This window comes from Numida meleagris, chromosome 12 (assembly GCF_002078875.1).
Source record: "Numida meleagris isolate 19003 breed g44 Domestic line chromosome 12, NumMel1.0, whole genome shotgun sequence".
Taxonomy (NCBI): Eukaryota; Metazoa; Chordata; class Aves; order Galliformes; family Numididae; genus Numida; species Numida meleagris.
Window position 1 is genome coordinate 2,629,362 of NC_034420.1, and position 17,961 is coordinate 2,647,322.

General features: G+C 39.4%; 1 protein-coding gene across 1 annotated transcript in view; it reads right to left on the minus strand.

Annotated features, from left to right (window-relative positions):
* RANBP17 (RAN binding protein 17) overlaps positions 1-17,961 on the minus strand; it is a gene marked incomplete at its 5' end in the record, with an annotated part of 152,996 nt that overhangs the window by 21,294 nt on the left and 113,741 nt on the right. Inside the window, 4 exons of the mRNA XM_021410843.1 lie at positions 494-660; positions 7,066-7,204; positions 8,332-8,546; positions 17,719-17,801. Coding sequence (XP_021266518.1) covers positions 494-660; positions 7,066-7,204; positions 8,332-8,546; positions 17,719-17,801 — 604 coding nt within the window. The remainder of the gene's footprint in view (positions 1-493; positions 661-7,065; positions 7,205-8,331; positions 8,547-17,718; positions 17,802-17,961) is intronic.

Sequence of the window (17,961 nt, forward strand, 5' to 3'; positions counted from 1 at the left end):
ATCACTTCCTCTCCACAAGCGTGGGATTTAATTTCTATTGTATTCACCTTTAACTGAAAAATCCATGACTCACCTACTGCAAAATAAAGCATTTGCACTCAAGAGTATACAGCTACTCAATTTAACATTTCATTACAGAAGTGAGTGGCTGAATGCTTCTACAGTACTTTCAGAGAACTTTCCTCACCATTTTTTTAAAATAGAAATGTAACGATGATCTTAACACACCTCATTTTATGAACAAAAACAGAACACAAAGTTTTAAGATATTGTACAGCCAAGCACCCATGCTTTCCAGTACGACAGAAAATATCTTCAGTCCTTGGTTGTCATGAGAACACAGCTGAAGCTGCCCTAGGTTGCATGCCAGCCTAGGGAGATTTCTTCTGCTACCGAATCACCAACGCTACCCTGGTGTGCAGTAATAAAGGGTTCAGAAATCAGCAATATTCCAAAATGTGATAATGCCCCATAGAAAAATCTGAGAGTTCACCTGCTGTAGCACTTCCGGGTTATGCTGCATGAAATTAAACAATCTTTGTCCATCCTGCGAAGTTTCTCTACACCTCAGAGCCTTCTTGCCCTCTTTAGCTATGTGCTTGAAGAGGTAGGTGACAATGTAGTCTAAACTGGCACAACAGCTGGAAGAGACGATTGTATCTGCGTAAAAAATGAAACGGTTTTGAAATTGTTTCCATAAAAGAATGACAAATAATTACATTTTACAGTACTCACAGAGCTGAGATTTAAGGATCTAGCTGACGTTAGCCTCAACAATACGTCATCGTGCCTGTTTTTGGTATATGAATGGATCAGTTTTGAACATTACTTCAAACAACATACGGTATAAAACCTTTGCCATATTAAACCTCTCAGGCTTCTGAAACCTAACATTCTGTTTTGAACCACTTACTGAAAAAAAGTGAGGTTCAACCTGTAGAGCTGCTCTCTGGCTTTTTCTCAGGCAGCACAGAGCTTCTCTGCCCCAGGAGCTTACAGTCAAGGTCAGGTGGGAAACAACAGACAGAGGCCACGCCAGGTAGTGGCAGGGTGACCACGGAGCAGCCAAGCGGCCGCTCCAATTAACAATTAGCAATTCAAGGAGATTAAGATAGATTACACCTGGCTTTCAACAGCACCACTGCAGACACCGACCAACACTTTATCAATGTCCCTAACACAGAAAGTCATGACAGCAAGGACACTGCTGAAACGCAGAAGCAAAAGCCACTTCATACCATTACTTACTGGTTCTATAAGTAAGAGAGACTAAGCGCATAAACCTATTTGCAGAGTAAATACGTCTGCCTGATTTATGTAAGTTATTTTGTTGCTAGGTGTTGCCTGCTGTGCTGCTGCTGCGAAAGAGGATTCTGTTCACTTCTGTGCCCCAGCATGGTGACAGCAGCGTGCTGGTCCTCCTTTCTCAAGCACTCTCCTGGTCTTCCTCCTGAACACAGCGGCGAGCCCTTTCCCCCCACCCCGCTGCTGTCTCCTCCTGGCCTGACACCTGAGGTACTCCTTGGCCCCAGACCAGTGGTCACGACACTCACATAGAGAGCAGCTCCAGTGCTGCAGTCCTGGGCAGAGCCACGTTCCTGAACCACTGCCGGTCCTCATCGTGCCACCACCAGCCGAAGCTCCCTGTGTGCACGCACTGCTTTAACGTGCCGGGTGCAAGCTTTAGCCAGAACTGGTAACCCCTGCCACTGCAAATATCAAATCCAAGCGAGCAGAGCATTTAGGGCCCCATCCAGCTCCTACTGACTTCAGCTAGAACTTGTCGAGGCCTTTTATAGTTCACAGCATTTATTTCAGATGGGCCACTGGAGTAAGGGATGTGCGGGGGTTGCAAAAGGAATTAAACTGTTAAAATGCTCATTCTGAGGGAAAAGGGATTAGAAGGATCCAATTAAATGTACCTTGAATTCTTTAAACTATGCTAATTTGGAGGCCTGCCAACCTTGCAGCGTTCATTTAAACACATCCCTCTAGACACCCAAGTATTTTGATCTGTGCTTGCTTAACTCCTTACGCTCTGTGCTGGCACTGCTAACTCTTTGCCATCTATAAACTAATTGCATATTGCTTGGATTATTTTGAAACAAATGCTGAAGAAACATTTGCTGTCAAAGAAGCTACAAATGGTCTCCTAAGACTTGATCCTCCAAAGCAACCAGATGACTTAGCAGCAGGAGCTGAAATGTGTCGAACACCTCACAGGAACAAGCTCCAGAATTTCCAGTGGTCTCCACTGGCCCAGTGGGCTTACTAGGACCTAATTCAACAGAGCAGGACCTGAAGAAATGTGGCCCATGCAAAGCTGAGTTCAAAGCTATGAGTCTTGCCAAAGTAAAGATGGGAAGCTGGCACTCATCGTGTTCTGCACCAAAATGGTCCTGCATATAAACCAGAAATGCAATTCATGGTGGAATTGTATCACCATCAATAACAACAAGTACGAGACTTGAAAATACATATTTCATAGGAGGGCTCTGCTGTATTTCTAAACCAGTGCTTAACTCTATTTCTTTTTAAATTGAATAATACAAAGTAAATCACTATCATCAGTTTACAAAACAGCAGTAGTTCTAAACATGCTGATACTGTACAAGCAGATATTTTACATTCGACAGTAAGTGATTTCAGCAGGACAGCAGACAGGTCTATGCTATCATTTGCTCATGAGAATCTGATATGAGTGTTAAGAGCTACTTAAATTTGCCCATGACTATATATCAAATATGCTTCCCTATGCTCATTTTTCCTTTTGATTGCAAGGATATAAGAGACAGGGAGCGTCAAGCAAACTCCCTTGAATGACTCTTCTGGGCATGTGGAACCTTGTGCTGGAGCAGAAGAGCGCTCTCACTAAATCTTAGTGAGACAAGCAAGGCAACCAAATAAATAGAACAAACAAGAGCAACGAGGAGCTACCAATTCCAGGCGATGGTCAGAAGAAATGATGGAGAAGACATAACAAGAGTAGAATAATAAAAGACACCGAGGTAAAAGCTTGGGATAATCAGGAAAAATGCAGTCAAACTACATTTCTCATTTCTGCTCAACTCAGCTGTACCGCCTGTGAACTGATCATTTGGACGGGGAAGCAAGCAGGCCACAGTTACAGCACATGGCTACAGGCAGAACCAGCCCATGTGTGCAGCTGGGGTCCAGCAGCAGCTCAGCAGCCCTGGTGAGCAAAACTGAGCTCTCTGGACTTGCTTGCTGATAGGCAGGTGCTGGTGCTGGGGAGGATACAGGGACGACAACTCTGGTGCCAGTCACCATCACACGAATCTGTCTCCTTTGGTTTCTTCTTTGCTAGCATGTATTTGACATTCTCAATGCTGATTTCACATGCATTTCTTTTCTTTAATTACCTCCGTGTTTTTGCATTATGCGTGCAATTCCAATTACCCATTAGCTCAAGTAAGTGGAATTAGAGTTTGAATGTTAGAATGAGTTATACTACTTAAGAAAAAACCAACAGAGAAACCCAGCAACTTTTGGTGTAAACAATATGACAACAGCATGCTGAAGGGGAATTACTTCTGAACAGTTTAATGACATTATTGAATCTCTGCAAATTAGAAGATTTTGTTTTGTTTTTCACATAAAGGTAAGGAGAAGGAGTTAAGTGATGTTTTCCCCGTCCATCAGTTGCTTACAGTTCAATACTGGCATTATTTGCCTTTGAGACTAAACCTAGAAAGTAAATGGATTTAGCAATTTAACATCTAAATTAGGCAGCAAGACAGAAAAAATGTTTTACTTTTTTCCTCAATGAATAGCATACTACACTATTAATCATACAAGAATTAGAAAAGCTTTGCAGAGATTAGTGACAGTGTGCCAGGCAGACTACATTAAAAGGCTCTGATCCACTGAGTCAGCTGTGAAAAAGCCAGGTAAACACTTTAGAAGAGAACTATTGGAGTGTTTATCCTCGCAATAAAAGCTTAGATGAGGGCTTCCATTACAGCTGATTTACAGCTAGGGCCTTCCAAAGGAATACATATTCCTTCACAGTATTTATGAAGTGTGGAATCAAGCAAGGTATTTACTCAGAAACAAAATGAACACTCCTCAAAAATAAGGATTTGGGGAATGTTTATCCTACAGTTGACAACACTGAGAATCTCAAGGCTTTCACACACGTGAAGGGAATAGAGAAAAAGGCAGATACATTTTTTCTGCTGTTGAACAGAAGAGATCTCCCAGAATTTGATTTTTAAAATAAAAAAGCCAGCTATTTTGTTTTTATAAACATTTCTGAAAATGACTTATACTTTCTCATCAGCTTAGAATACAATTACCTCTCAGATGATTTACAGCCCTGAGCCCTGCTATTCTGACAGTGTTCTTGTGCCACTGATGTAAGAGGCAATACTTGGATGTACTTACTCACCTATTTGCTGTGGGCAGAAGGATGCATGTGATCAACTAACACCTAACGAAATAAATTTGTATTTCATGGTCTGACAAGCGGAAATGCTCCAAATACCAAGATTTTAGAAGGGATAAAAGATTTAGAAGAATGAATCTTAAGAAAGTACACGGGTAACTAACTCAGAGATGATAAAAAAAAATGGTAAGTTAAGAGCTACGAACTCATCAAAGAGCAGCCCATCTGGACACGTCACTGTAAGCGCGTGGGAAAATCACTCACTACATAAGTAAAACTAGAATATAAATGAGGAATTTAATGGCCTACATCAGTATCAATTTTTGAAACATTCAATATTAAAAAACACGATACTGAGGAAAAATAATCCCTTTATCACGTCAACATAAAACGTAAAAAAAGATGCATTTGCTAGCTGACTAATTATGATAAGTAACTATTACTTCTAACGTGCAAGAAACGTTCACAGAGATTAAGGGCTGCACAGGCGTTTAGGTGGAATAAAGAACTGTTTTAGGAAACAAGAGAATGCAAGTGGAAAGTCCAGGAAAAATATGATGGGATCTAAAGGTGGTGGCAGGAACCAAGCAGGACCAAACCCACCAGGCCAAGCTCCTGCTCAAAACAAGGCCGACATCAGACAGGTTGCTCCAGGCCTCGTTTGGCATTGGGGGATATCTTCAAGGATGGAGACTCCACATCCTCTCTGGGCAACATGGAAACAGCCGGCCCTTACAGACAGGCAGATCTGGCAAGTTACAAAGACTGAAAAATGACTTTGAAGGAATCAGAGTAAACAAAGAAAAAAGAATGAACACAAAGAATGATAGCTTCTGAGGGACTGCATTGAGCTCCAGTGAAGTTAAAAAAAAAAAAACAAGAACATGCCTAAATACTTTTAGACTTGCAATTTGTATTTATTTTAGGTACTTCAAGGAGAAAGGAGCACACTGGCTAAGCAATGTATGGTTTACGAAACATGAAAAAGGTGAATTACATTTTTTGTCGATACCGTTTTCCGAAAAGAAAACATTCCTGGAAGTTAGTCATTCCTCATGATTCAACTCCCAGATACCTAAACCACAAAACTTTACAACCACGACTGAAAATACACACTTCTCTTACTCCTCCTCTCTGCCTCGAGAGGGAGATCAACACTTTTTGAGAAGGGAAAATAAACGTAACACATGAAGGCTGAAGCTCATACAGCTTTTAAATTTTCTTTTCTCTCTTTTACATGAATTCAAATTGGATTTCAAAGAGATGGTTAAAGTAAACTTGGTGTGGTAGTGAATTATTAAAATGAATATATCCAATACCTCAAATGGAAGAGATGTAGTGTGGAGTAATAACGGAGATCAGGAACACTGTTTGCTAAACTGGTAGTTGTCTGTCGAAGGAACATTGAGTCCAACACATCCATTTGCAAACAATCAACAGGCAGACTCACAGCAGAAGCAGCCTATAGGCATAAACTGCTGTACCATCATTACAGGTGACAAAGCACTCAAAATATCTGGGAGAAGATGGATTTCAGCATTATATAATAAAGTGACCTGAATACTACTTTACTACTGTTGCTTAGCTATTCACTACCCATTTTCTTTCCAAGAGTGGTTTCCCTCTTGCAGCAAAAACTGCTGAATGTGTTTAACATAGCAAATGCTTTGTGAGTCTCAGTGCATTCACGCATTCCTGTGGGGCTCGACTGACACTTGGCAGTAATGAGAAACGCTAGCTATTATGGAGCAACATCTACACACACTAACGTTACACATTTCTATTTTTTCCCTTAATAACCACCTTAATCAATACATACTACTTAGGGTTTTAAAGAGTTTCTCAAACACCATACAAATGCATGGTATTCTCAGGTCATCAGGACGTAACTACGTCTTTTTTCTTCTCCCAAATGCCCAGCCCTCTCTTCCATATTCTGAACTAATCTAAGCTACCAAAAAAGAAAACCCACCAGAACCCCAAATACTCAGACAGTCATCTGGTTAAAAAACATAGAATACACTGTGCAAGAGAATAAAATGAACTGCAATCAGACTGCTGCATTTTTATTGTTACTCCAAGTATGCTCCTGTTACCCTGATTCCACTCTAAAGCACATTCAGGAAATACTGAATAATTAAAAATCTTATTTCTTTTTTCCACTTACAAAGATGTCTTTAAACTTCTCCAATCATACCACAGCAGTGCAGAATAAGCATTTTTTAATACAACAGCGACATTGAGCAAACAAAAAGAAAACCTGGCACATTCCTGTACACATACTGACAAACATATTTTACTTCTGAGAAACAAACGCGTGAACTTCCAATACAGTCCTACTGGAGACACCTTAATAATTGTAACCATTCTGGTTTTTAAGAAAGGATAACTTAAACAACTACCACGCTAACCAACAGGTTAGATGTCCAAAAGAACCTAGCTCTGTTAACCAAGATAGTCACATTCTTAAAATGTTTAAAACCTTCCACTGACATGTGCCGTTCTGTTTAAGATACAAAGAGTGAGCCAATAAGGTATGAGCTACTTTGGAAATCTCTCCATTCACTTTAGAAATTGCAAATAAACCTTAACCACAGCTAACAATTCTAATTCAATTCCTTGAATTTCTTCTTCAGCGGTGTGTAAACAGCTCTTACCTACAGCAGTAAGTCCTCCAGATATTGAGGTAAGGATATAGATCAGGACATGAGGCTGTAGGCTGGTAATGAAACTCATATGATCTTGGGTCAGACACTCCAAAAGTGGGTAATAAGACTGGCTTAGTTTTCGATATTGCTGCAAATGAAAGAAGTATACGTTAATAATAAATATGGACATCTAGATTAACTAATATTAATGACGTTAACAGGTTATAGATTATATTTTTATGATGTGTTAAACTGTAATTCAGTCATTAAATCAGAACATTTATATAGAGAAAATATCTTCATGTCTTTGGTAAATTTCAACTTTTCCAATTTAACAGAGGATATAAACTATTCATTTAAAACAAACTCTGGATAATAATGCCTTGTTTTGACATCCTACATAGCTTTCAGTCTAGTGAAGGTAGTATAACATACTGTTCAGGATGTCTGATAGACAGGATTGGTGCTTGTATCTCATCTTCTGCAGGAAACCTCACTGTGATTTATCACAAATTTCCCCCAGATTATCTCAGAGATGTATTTTTTGCGTTTAGGTGAGTTCCTGTAACAGGCTCTGCACAGGCAAAAGCACAATTAGCAAGCTTGTTCTTAAGGACCTGTATTTAGGACATGTATTTTTGGGTGGCTAGGAATGTGCAAAATGTGTGCACTTCACAATACAACCAATAAACTGGTCTTCACTGAGAGAAGCTTTTCCAGATATTCTTTTTGTGACAGGCACAAATCTGGATATTAACCACCTCTAACTATCCAGAATTTGTCTCCTCCAGTGAAAAATGACAGTTCTGAACAAAATGCCACAATTCAAATTAAGTCCAATATTGCACAAGATCTGCTGTCTTCCCACAGAGAAGTCAGAACACCGTGTACTCTGAAGTTTTAAGTTTTATGGAAAATACACAGTGGCAGTTTCCAGACTAATTGCAGAGCGGATGAATACGCGTGGATGTGTTGCGATGCGTGCAAGCGACCTAAATAGGTTCTGAAACATGGAAAAGATTTAGCATTTTTCTTTCTTTCTTTTTTTTTTTTTCCAGAAAAGCTTAAAGAAAATTCCGGTAAAGCTCCCCTTTCACATGGCAGTTATATTGCACCTGTATTTTAGATGTCTCAATGTAAATAAATCCAAGTAATTGAACTGAAAAATGCATGTGAGCTGTTCTAGATCCCTCTGTCTCATTATAACAATATAAAGCCTGTGGTGGTGTTATTTCATATTTCACGTAAAGACTCCCAAGATGAGTAATTGCTTACTAGCAAGTCACTGTGGGATACTGAAAGCAGCATTTTGACAAAGGCCTGAAGTACATTGTCAAAGTGGTTGTCCCCGTACAACTTGAAGACGCCGAAGCTGACATAATTTCCACATAAGGCAGATTTGAGTGCAGAGTAACAGATGGAAATGCCCTTGAGTTTCAGCGGATAAACCTGATCTTTTGACAAAGTCCCAAGAGAGAGGATCTGATTACCTGTGTTCATAAAAAGAAAGAAAGAAAGAAACTTATGTAAGCCACTGCAAGTGTACAATATTTTGATGGCACTATCCAAACCCATATTTTGTCTTTATTTTCATCGTTATTTGGAAGGAAAATTTGTTTCTGCATTTAGAGTAAAAGATCTGTTCAGTAAGCATGGCTAGAACTTAAAAGTCACCAGGGAATTAATATGCAAAAATGGAAATATACACTGTGGAATTCCTGCCACTGATTTACGTCCGGACCATGACCGAGTCTGTCAGCGTGAACTCATAATCTGAACAGAGCTGCAACACACAGTTTTATAGCTGCTCATGCTGCAGCAAAGCCTGGTTTTGATCCATTACCGTGACGGTCTCATGGGACGGCTGCTGATGTATACACACACTAAATATATCCCTCAGAAAACAAATACGTCCATTAGAAAAGCCTCTATTTTACCAGTCACAGATGGGAATGACTTTTTAATTAAAATCCATGTTTAAAATGTAAAAATAACAGCTAACTGTAAATATTTGCTGTTGCTGCTACCAGGCAATAGTGGCTTTTGGATCCACTGCACAGCAGATCCCGCTGCAATCCTCTGTACAAATCTGATTCGCAAGGTTTCATCACAAAGTTTTTCTTAAAGGGTCTTGTAATAACTTCATTCTTATTTTCATAGCACCCCAGAGTTAGTTTGTCTTCATGAGAAAAATGCATTAAAAAAAAGGTAGTTAATGAAATGGAGCTAAAAGAGTCGGACGAGCACAGCAAAGACTGAGCGCTTCAGCTGTACCATGAAGCAGCCTTACTAGGCCCACCTCACCTGATGCTGACCATGGTAAGCCTGGCAGGTGCAAAAACTAACCTGGTCTTCACTCTGTTACTACTCAGCAAGAGTTCATTCCTATCAATTCTAACCAGATGTAAATAACACAAACTCTGGTATTTTTAAAAGAATTCCTACAAATAGAAGCACAAGGGTCTGCAGATCGGGTGCTTGATTCGCCTGCTTTCATCTAACCTAGCTGTCATGGCTATTGCAGCAGCATGGAACACGGAGCAGCAGGTGACCTGGACCATTAACTACTCACAATTCCAAATATTGCCCTCTGAGAGAGGTATTCGTGGTGAGTCTGCTTTGCCTCTCTAATAGGCAATTCAAACACAGTCCTGAAAACTTGCATCCCGCATCTCAGGTTGCACAGCATTGTTTAATGCAAATTAACTGTCATTAGGCCTGATATTAATCTGTCTCTCCACAACTCTCCTTCCTGCTCGTGCAAATTTCTACCTGCATGCACTTGCCTTAATTTTTTTCTTAATGTTATCGATCACTGCAAATTAGAAATTTACATCATATAATTAGCAAAATGAGGGGGGAAACCATGTTTCTGAACACACAACACATTGAAGTATCACTCTTTGGTGCTGTTCATGCAAATAGGCATTGGAAAGGCATGCAATACCATTTAAAACATTAATGTTCTTCACCACTTTAGCAAGTATAGAGCACTTTATCCATCAGGTTGTAACGGAAGAGCAGACTTAAAAGACTGGGAGTACAATCAGGGATTACTTCGAAGTAATAGCTGGGGTCTGGAAGAAGTAGGAATGGCAACGCTAGAGTCGTGGAAGGTAAGAGAAGAATCAACTCTTCATCTAGGAAAGATGGTCACTCAGAATCAAAATTTAAAAACAATTAATACTTATTCATGAAAATGCTTTTGATACTGTAAATGGCCAGATAAGCACCTGAAGGCTACAGACACGAATATAATGCAAGTGGGGAAGAGGCTGCACTCTAGCAACTGCTACTGGATAGAAATTCATTTGAGATGGTGTCAAATCCATTACACTAAGAATGACCTGTACCCAAAAGATCCTCTTCAATAAGTAAAACACAGTAGAAAAAAAAGAATATCTCCTACTGTACTTGGATATTTGTTTATTGTAATACTTCTTATTTAAATGCAATCAGGAACGCAATTAAAATAAAGGTCCTACAGGTGCCCGTTTAGGATATCTCAGGCAGGTCATCTTTATTATTATCCCTCTTTTTGACATGACCTGGTCTAGTTACTGAGAAGATCAATATATTTCAAATTCTGTAACAGTTATCCAACCAACCAATCAGCCCACGAGATGAAGTGGAAAGGCACGCACCATTTTTGAAAGCCACTATGTAAACCAGTGTACAACTACTATGACAAAAACGTGTCAAAAGGGTAAGGGTGCTGTCGGCTACCTTGTCTGGTTTTCTACACTACTAAATTTTCTACTGAAAATCTTTAATAACACCAATAGATACCTAACTTCAGAAACAGACAAAGTTCTCGATCCATGGTAACAGCCCTTGAGCCACAGCTGATCAATCCATGACACCACGAAACCCCAGCTCCTTGAAGAGCTCAGCGTAATAGGCAACAACAGATGGAAAGAGCTGTCAACGAGGGAATTATGCACCTCATATAGAAATTAATTGGAAGTTGATGGAAAAATGGAATGATGAGGAAGTTGGAAAAAAAACCAAAACACTAGGAATCCCTTAGCCTGGGAGCACGAATTATAGGAGTTACACTCCAGGGCTGTTCTTCTAGTATTTTTATTACTTCACAAAAACAAGCAAAAAAAAATCACTGGATGATTATAACCTTAGCTTCATTTATCAGCACAATACATTCCATCCAGGAGGGCACCAACCCAGCCTCACCCCAGGCAGCTCTGGCAGGGAGGAATTCAGTGCCCATCCCCTCTAATGAAAACACTGAGAAAAATTTGTGACTAGTGCAAGATTAAAAGCTGTTTTTTGCAAGTGGACAGAGCCCACAGAGAACTGTTCTGTGTTCATGGACTCATTTTAAAAGGGCCTAAGAGTAGGAACAGCTCATTTCAAATTAGCAGCAGAGGTGAGAGACCTTGTGGTCCCCGTTACCAGTGCCCCAAGCCATCAGCCTACAAGTCAATAGATACTGTGCTGCAACAAAGACTGGTGTTTTAGCATTAGTTATTGAAAAAAATATGAAATACGATGCTACGCCTGACCAGATGAAAAAAAAAGGATGTTCTACATGTAACATTTAGCAGGAGCTTCAGGGAATATTTTCACGCACCATAGATACTACTGAACATAAACTAATTTACTGAAGTACTTGGAATCAGGTCAAGAACAACTCCTCAGCTACTGAGGATATGTTTACATTTATAATCCTCATTGAGGAAGACTGAAATGCAATTTTATAAACTCCTACTGCTAAAAGAAATGATTTAAAGAAATTAAATCACCATAAAAATGACCTTTGATGTAAGGATTTTTAAGTTGTATTTGAAATTCACAGCTCCTGTCAAAATGAAAACTGTGGACACTAATCAGAGAACTTTCAGTGTCACTGCTGAGTACTAAAAAGTCAAATAAAAATAAAACTTACACCAAATTCTTCTTAACGTGGGAGAAATAGAATCATGCAAAATCTTAAAAACAACCCAAGTTTCAAAATACTTAATCATTTCTTTTAATGTAGCTTTTTGCCTTGCATTTCACAGCTATGTTACTTACAAAGTATTATAAACTCCTTCGGCCTCAGAGGCGATACAAAATATTGCATTAGTAAGAAAAAGATTTTAAAAAGATACTGGGTGACACTGGTATATGGGAAATAAGTGTCCGAATTTGGCAGACAGTGTCAGCATCTCACCACTTCCAGAAGAAGGAACCCTAGGAAAAATACGTGTGCACACACAGAAGGAAGACAAAGCCAGCCACAAAACATCCTGGGATGCTCCGACCAAAGATAACATCACCATGCTTCAGAATCCCACGGGCAATACGCACCAGAGCTCTCTGCACAGCTCATTCCCTCACTCCCTGCTAGATGTGGGAGCATGTCAGGACAGGCAGCTTCCCTTTCAGCTCTCTCGCTTAATTGCTTTTACAGTAGGAGCCATAACACAGATACGATTTCCTTATGGCTGAGTTTCCGTTAAGCAGGGCACGTTCTACAGTTCAGTTCAATAAGCTGTACTGGTAATAATACAACCAAATAATGTTTTAAAGTGCCGGTTGGATTAAGTTAAAAACAAATACTTTGGTAGGATTAAATAAAGGTTGTGAAAACTTAACATATTTATAGAGGGAAAAGTAATGTTTTTTGTCTTTTCCCCTTCCGTATTTTTTATTATTCGCTACTGCCCCATAAAGATGGGTTCTGAATGTATGCTTTCCACGTGCTCAGAGTGCTAGGGCAGGATAAAGAAGCGGCCGTATACAGAAAACAAAAGGAAAAGATGAATCATGAAGACGAGAGCAAACTTCAAAAACTAATTTTTAAAGCCTCCAGAACAACAAAACATGCATAAAAACCTCTCAAAACAGCACATAATGCCAAGATAAATTTGCCAAAAGAAAAAGATGATGAAATCTGAGTCAGTAATGAAGAACAATATATTACAGAAGCAGTATCGCAGAAGAGAGGACAACAGATAGGCAGCAACTGAGAATAGTGAGCAATCCACTGTTAAGCAGATCTACTGATTAAAAATACCTGCAGTACTGCAAGAATCAGTTAAATCACAACTCGGAAGAAGAACTGCTGTCTTACGAAGTTGCTAGTGCTGAATGGATTACCACACTAAGTTTTGAAATACGTGTTCTAGAAGCAATTTAAAGCTCATTAGAAATAATTGTGTCTGGCTACTGGAAAATGTGGTAAAATTTAATCCACATCCAAATGCTACCTGGGCTGTGAGAACAGGAAATTGTTTTGTGCTACTGTGGCTAACCTCATCGCTGACCTTGAGCAGTAACTGCTACAACAGCTGAAAGCTGAAGCAAAATTAAAAACTTACATCAAAGTATATCATGACAGAATGTAGATAAATAAAAACAGCATATTGAAAGTATTATTTTTATGTCGGTCTTCTATAATGAAAGGGAAGAAGTATACTAAAATGTAAAGAAGCCACAAAACAAAAACGGATGATCCCAAGACGTGCTGAAACATAATTCCCATACAATTGGGAGTTCAAAAACACATAGTGAGGAGACTTGTACATACAGAATTGAAAGTGAGATATACTGGCAATGAAGAAAGGTGGATCACACTATTCCATCTCCTTTCAATTTTCTTCTCTCAGCTGTTTATTTTACATCACTCTATCACTCAGTCTGGCTCGAGCCATAATGGACAAGACCCTAACAAGGATAATTGACCATCTAAGTGCCTTTTGCATCCTATGCCAGGGTTTACATCTTTGGAACATACAGCATTTGAAAAGACCTCTTAGTCAGAACCGTCCTCAGCACGGTATCATTACTGGAGAAATCAACGTGCTGTACTGCTGTAACTGCAAAGCCAGATCTGGTAACAAAACCACACACTTGCTGAGGTGCTAATTTTCAAAAGTACAAAGATTTTGTATTTTAAATTTTGTTCAGTGACAACTGACAATGCTGAGTGTACTTCAAAAATAGCCACTTGGGATTTTTTTTTTCCGCTTTCCACTCAAAAATGTGAAATCACTATACACAAGTCCAGAGGAGAAAAACACATATGTGTTTTAGTTGAGAGATATAAGGAGATTTCAGGATCCATACTCATATGCATTCATGCACACTCTAACACCACACTACTAGCCTTTTCCTCCCCCTCTATTTCAGCCTGGCACAGACCTTACAGAACACATACACAGTAAATGGAGGTGCCAGCTGTACATAAATGGACATCAACAAACTTTGGTAGAATTTCAGATGGACAGAAAGTGACACATCAGTTTACCAGATGTTTGTTTAGAAGAGTTATTCCCACTTAAACAACAGTACAGTGTTTACACAGGACAAAGGAATATGTAAAGACATTTCTCATCACATAAAGCAAGCTATCTTTGCAGTGTGCATTATCCCAAACTGCTTGACTCTGTGCAAGGAGCTCCCCATCCAGGGCACAGCGAGCAGGAGAGGCGAGGGGCAAGGAGCCCGGTGTTCAGGCTGGGATTGCCAAGACAAGGAAACACAGCCAGGCCGTCAAGTGACAGGAGGAACTTCTCCAGGACGGCAGGAGCCTGGGCACACTGTATGGGAACCCACTACATCAGTGGATGAACTGAGAGTGAGACTGAAAGAAAGGACGGACCTTCCCACAAGGACATAAAGAGGAAAGAAGTGTTTACTTCTATTTTTCCCCTCTGTCTCATCTGGTCACTCTGTGGTTCCTTTAAAAAGGAAATTATTACAGTTTGGATTACAATGAAATCTACCCTGAGTTTTTCTGATCAACTCTGAGGAGCTCCCCGTAAACTGCAGGCATATACAATAGGGTTGGCTGACTCAGAAAGATAAATTGCAAACGCTTTCAAATGTTCTCTCTTGAAATTTACTGTTCATCTTCTACTTGTTCCCTACTGCTTTAGCCATAAAATCATGCTGAACATGAGAATCTCAACTACCACTTTCAAAATGTTCAGTTTCTCACATTTATGATACAGCAGAATCATGCAGCTGCTCAGAACGTGATGCTGGAAATACTGCTCAAGAACACGGTACCAAACTTCATGATCATCACTGGGTTTACTTGGTCATCCTTCCCAACAAGTCTCCAAAGATTACATATGCTTAAAAGAGAAATATAGATTATAAAAAGCCAAGGACTATTAAGGATTAAAGTTTTCCTTAAAAACAGAGTATAGAATTTAAGATATTCAGGAAGACATTTCAAATTAATGAAAACTCACTAACTATCATTATTATTACAGAAATTTGTATGTTCAAAAGATCATTCCTAACTATATTAATGAATCCCTGCATTTCCAAAACAGTTCTGTCCATTCTTTCCACTGGAACAGAAATCCCATAAACTGGTAACTGGCGATAAATGCTAAAAATGTTAACAGCAATTATTCCAAGGTGATTAATCACAGTATGTCTTGAAATACTTACAGTGGGCAGTAAAAGCCTCCCGGAGTGTAAACCAATGACCACTTCAGAAAAAAAACTGTAGCAGTTTGAAATATCACTAATCTAGGACGCTTATTACAGGCCCACAGCTGAGCCATGGCGGCCATCAGGCCAGTGCTGCCCATCTGTGCCAGCACAGAGCCAGCTGGATTATTTGAAATCACTGCTTTCAGAGGCTGCTTCAGCTGACTGCGCTGGGGGCTCTTTCATGTTCATTTTGCAGCGAGTCTAATCCTGGAATCAATGTTGACAATCATTCAAAGAAGAGAAAATGTGAACAATTTCTCTCAATAACTCCAAGTATTGGAAACACACTGCTGTGACCCTGCCTCTGATGATAATACGAATGCGTTTTAAAAGCAAAACAGAAAAAAGTATTTTATATATATATATAATTACATACACACAAATGTCGAGTAGATGCTTTTCTCCCATCTCCATATCTTTCCTCCAATTTTAGTTGACAGGTGATTTAAAATTTTTATTTTCAAGGAAATTAAGAACACTCCTCCTCTCGCTACTGCAATCTGTACTGAGTAAAACAACATCCTTCCACTGCAAAACAGTTCTGGAGGACAGGGAAGGAACCTGTGAGATAAAGCTCTTATCACCACCTCCTGTCTTCCTCCGACACACATCTCCAAACAGATGCCACACACCCCTCACTACTTTTCACAAGCAGCAACATTTAGCTAAGAGAGCAACAGGTGTTTGGACACAGCCTTCAGCATCCTCTGCTGCTCCAGCTGCTTCATTTACATCTCAAATCTGCACTGTCCTGAAATTTCCTTTTCCAATGCCTAATTAAATTCTAGCGTGAGCCAGAAGACGCTGTCTGGTCCTTGTGCACAGGAACTACTGACACTGTAGGGCTGAGAGTTTTACGAATTTCACACACGCACGTTTTGCATTTAAAAGCAAAAGGTTTCATGATAAAGTGCTTTGCAGACCTGAGTTAAGAATGAAGAAGACTGAAACCTTGTGGCTGACTAAGCAAGGATTAGAAACTGGAGGCCCACTGCTAAGATAAGTGGATGACCAATTATAAGGTATCTTTTCCATAAGAGCAGAAATGATGGTAAAGGTTGATTGCAATTAAAAGAATAAAAGAAAATGTAATGGCAGTCAGGGGGTCAGGTACTGCAAGACAAGTGAGCTTGAAGCATAACCATGATTACATTTGAACTTCTTTATATCATTAGAAGAAATTTTCCAGCCATTAAGTGCAAACTAAGTACACAGCTAATAGCAACTTAACAGTAAAATCTGAAAGTTTACATCTTCTCACACAAGGAAAACCTGACTTTTTTTGTTTTAATTGTTGTAACAAATTTACCTACAAACAAAACTAAAAAACTTGTGCCCGTTTAGAACGTGGTATATTTGAAAAAGAAAACAGAGAAATGTTTTGGGAAGGAGTGAGAGTTACGTGGATAATTTTTTTCTGTCATAAACAAATGCATTCTGCATATACTGTTTCCATACCCAGCAGATCAAAAGCAAATCACACCTGAAGGGTTTTATACAAGCAGCCACATAACAAACACAATTTCCAGACCTAAAGCGCAGCCCGAATGCACTGAAAGCAAATTTGATGTACCAGTTTTCTTTCTTCAAAAGTAGCAGGATGTTTATGGGCATTCCTTTTTGCACAAACTACAAATCTACAAAAATATGGTAATGTTCCCTTCAAAATACTTAGGAAGTGAAATTGTAAGCTACAAAGTTAGCTGGAGTCTATTACAAACAGTTGGTGTCACAGACCTGTTGCAACTGAATACCTGAGTGGGAGCAGTAAAATGAAGCAACTTACTATGAACAGTTGTAACAGCGCTCTAGGGTAAAGCTGTTATGGTCCTATTATGTTTTGGAACTGCTGGAATATAATTTGAATATATAAAATCAACCCACACTTATCAATCAGTAGCCTAGATCAAACACCTCGCGAGTATTTGTACCTTTGGTGAAATCCATTTACAGTTGCTAAAAGAGGAGTTTAAGTGATACAAGCAACCAAGTTACACGAATGTATCCTGATCTGTGAAAGAAAGGAGCTCCAAAGGTCTGCCAGTCAGCTCTGCACCTCACAAAGGGCTGATACCAGTTGCAATACATTACAGTCCTGCTATGTACTCTGAAAACTCAGCAGTGGCCAGGGATATGAACTAACAGGATTTTTATATCACGAGACAGGCAAGGAATTACACTGCAGAGGAAATGTTAATGAATACCTACCGTACGAACAAATCATTTTACTAGCTTCTCTGAAGAGAAGAATTCCATTTGGAGATGATACATCAAAATTTAAACGTTGCGATCTAAAAAAAAATAACAGCAAAACTACTCAGATGGTCAGCAAAACAGAAAACTGCAATGGATTCGTTCCACAAAACAGAGAAAACATATTTGCTGATCACAAAGTATGCTTACTCGATACATTCTAGCTTTCACTCCAGCGATGTGCACTCTAGTTATCTA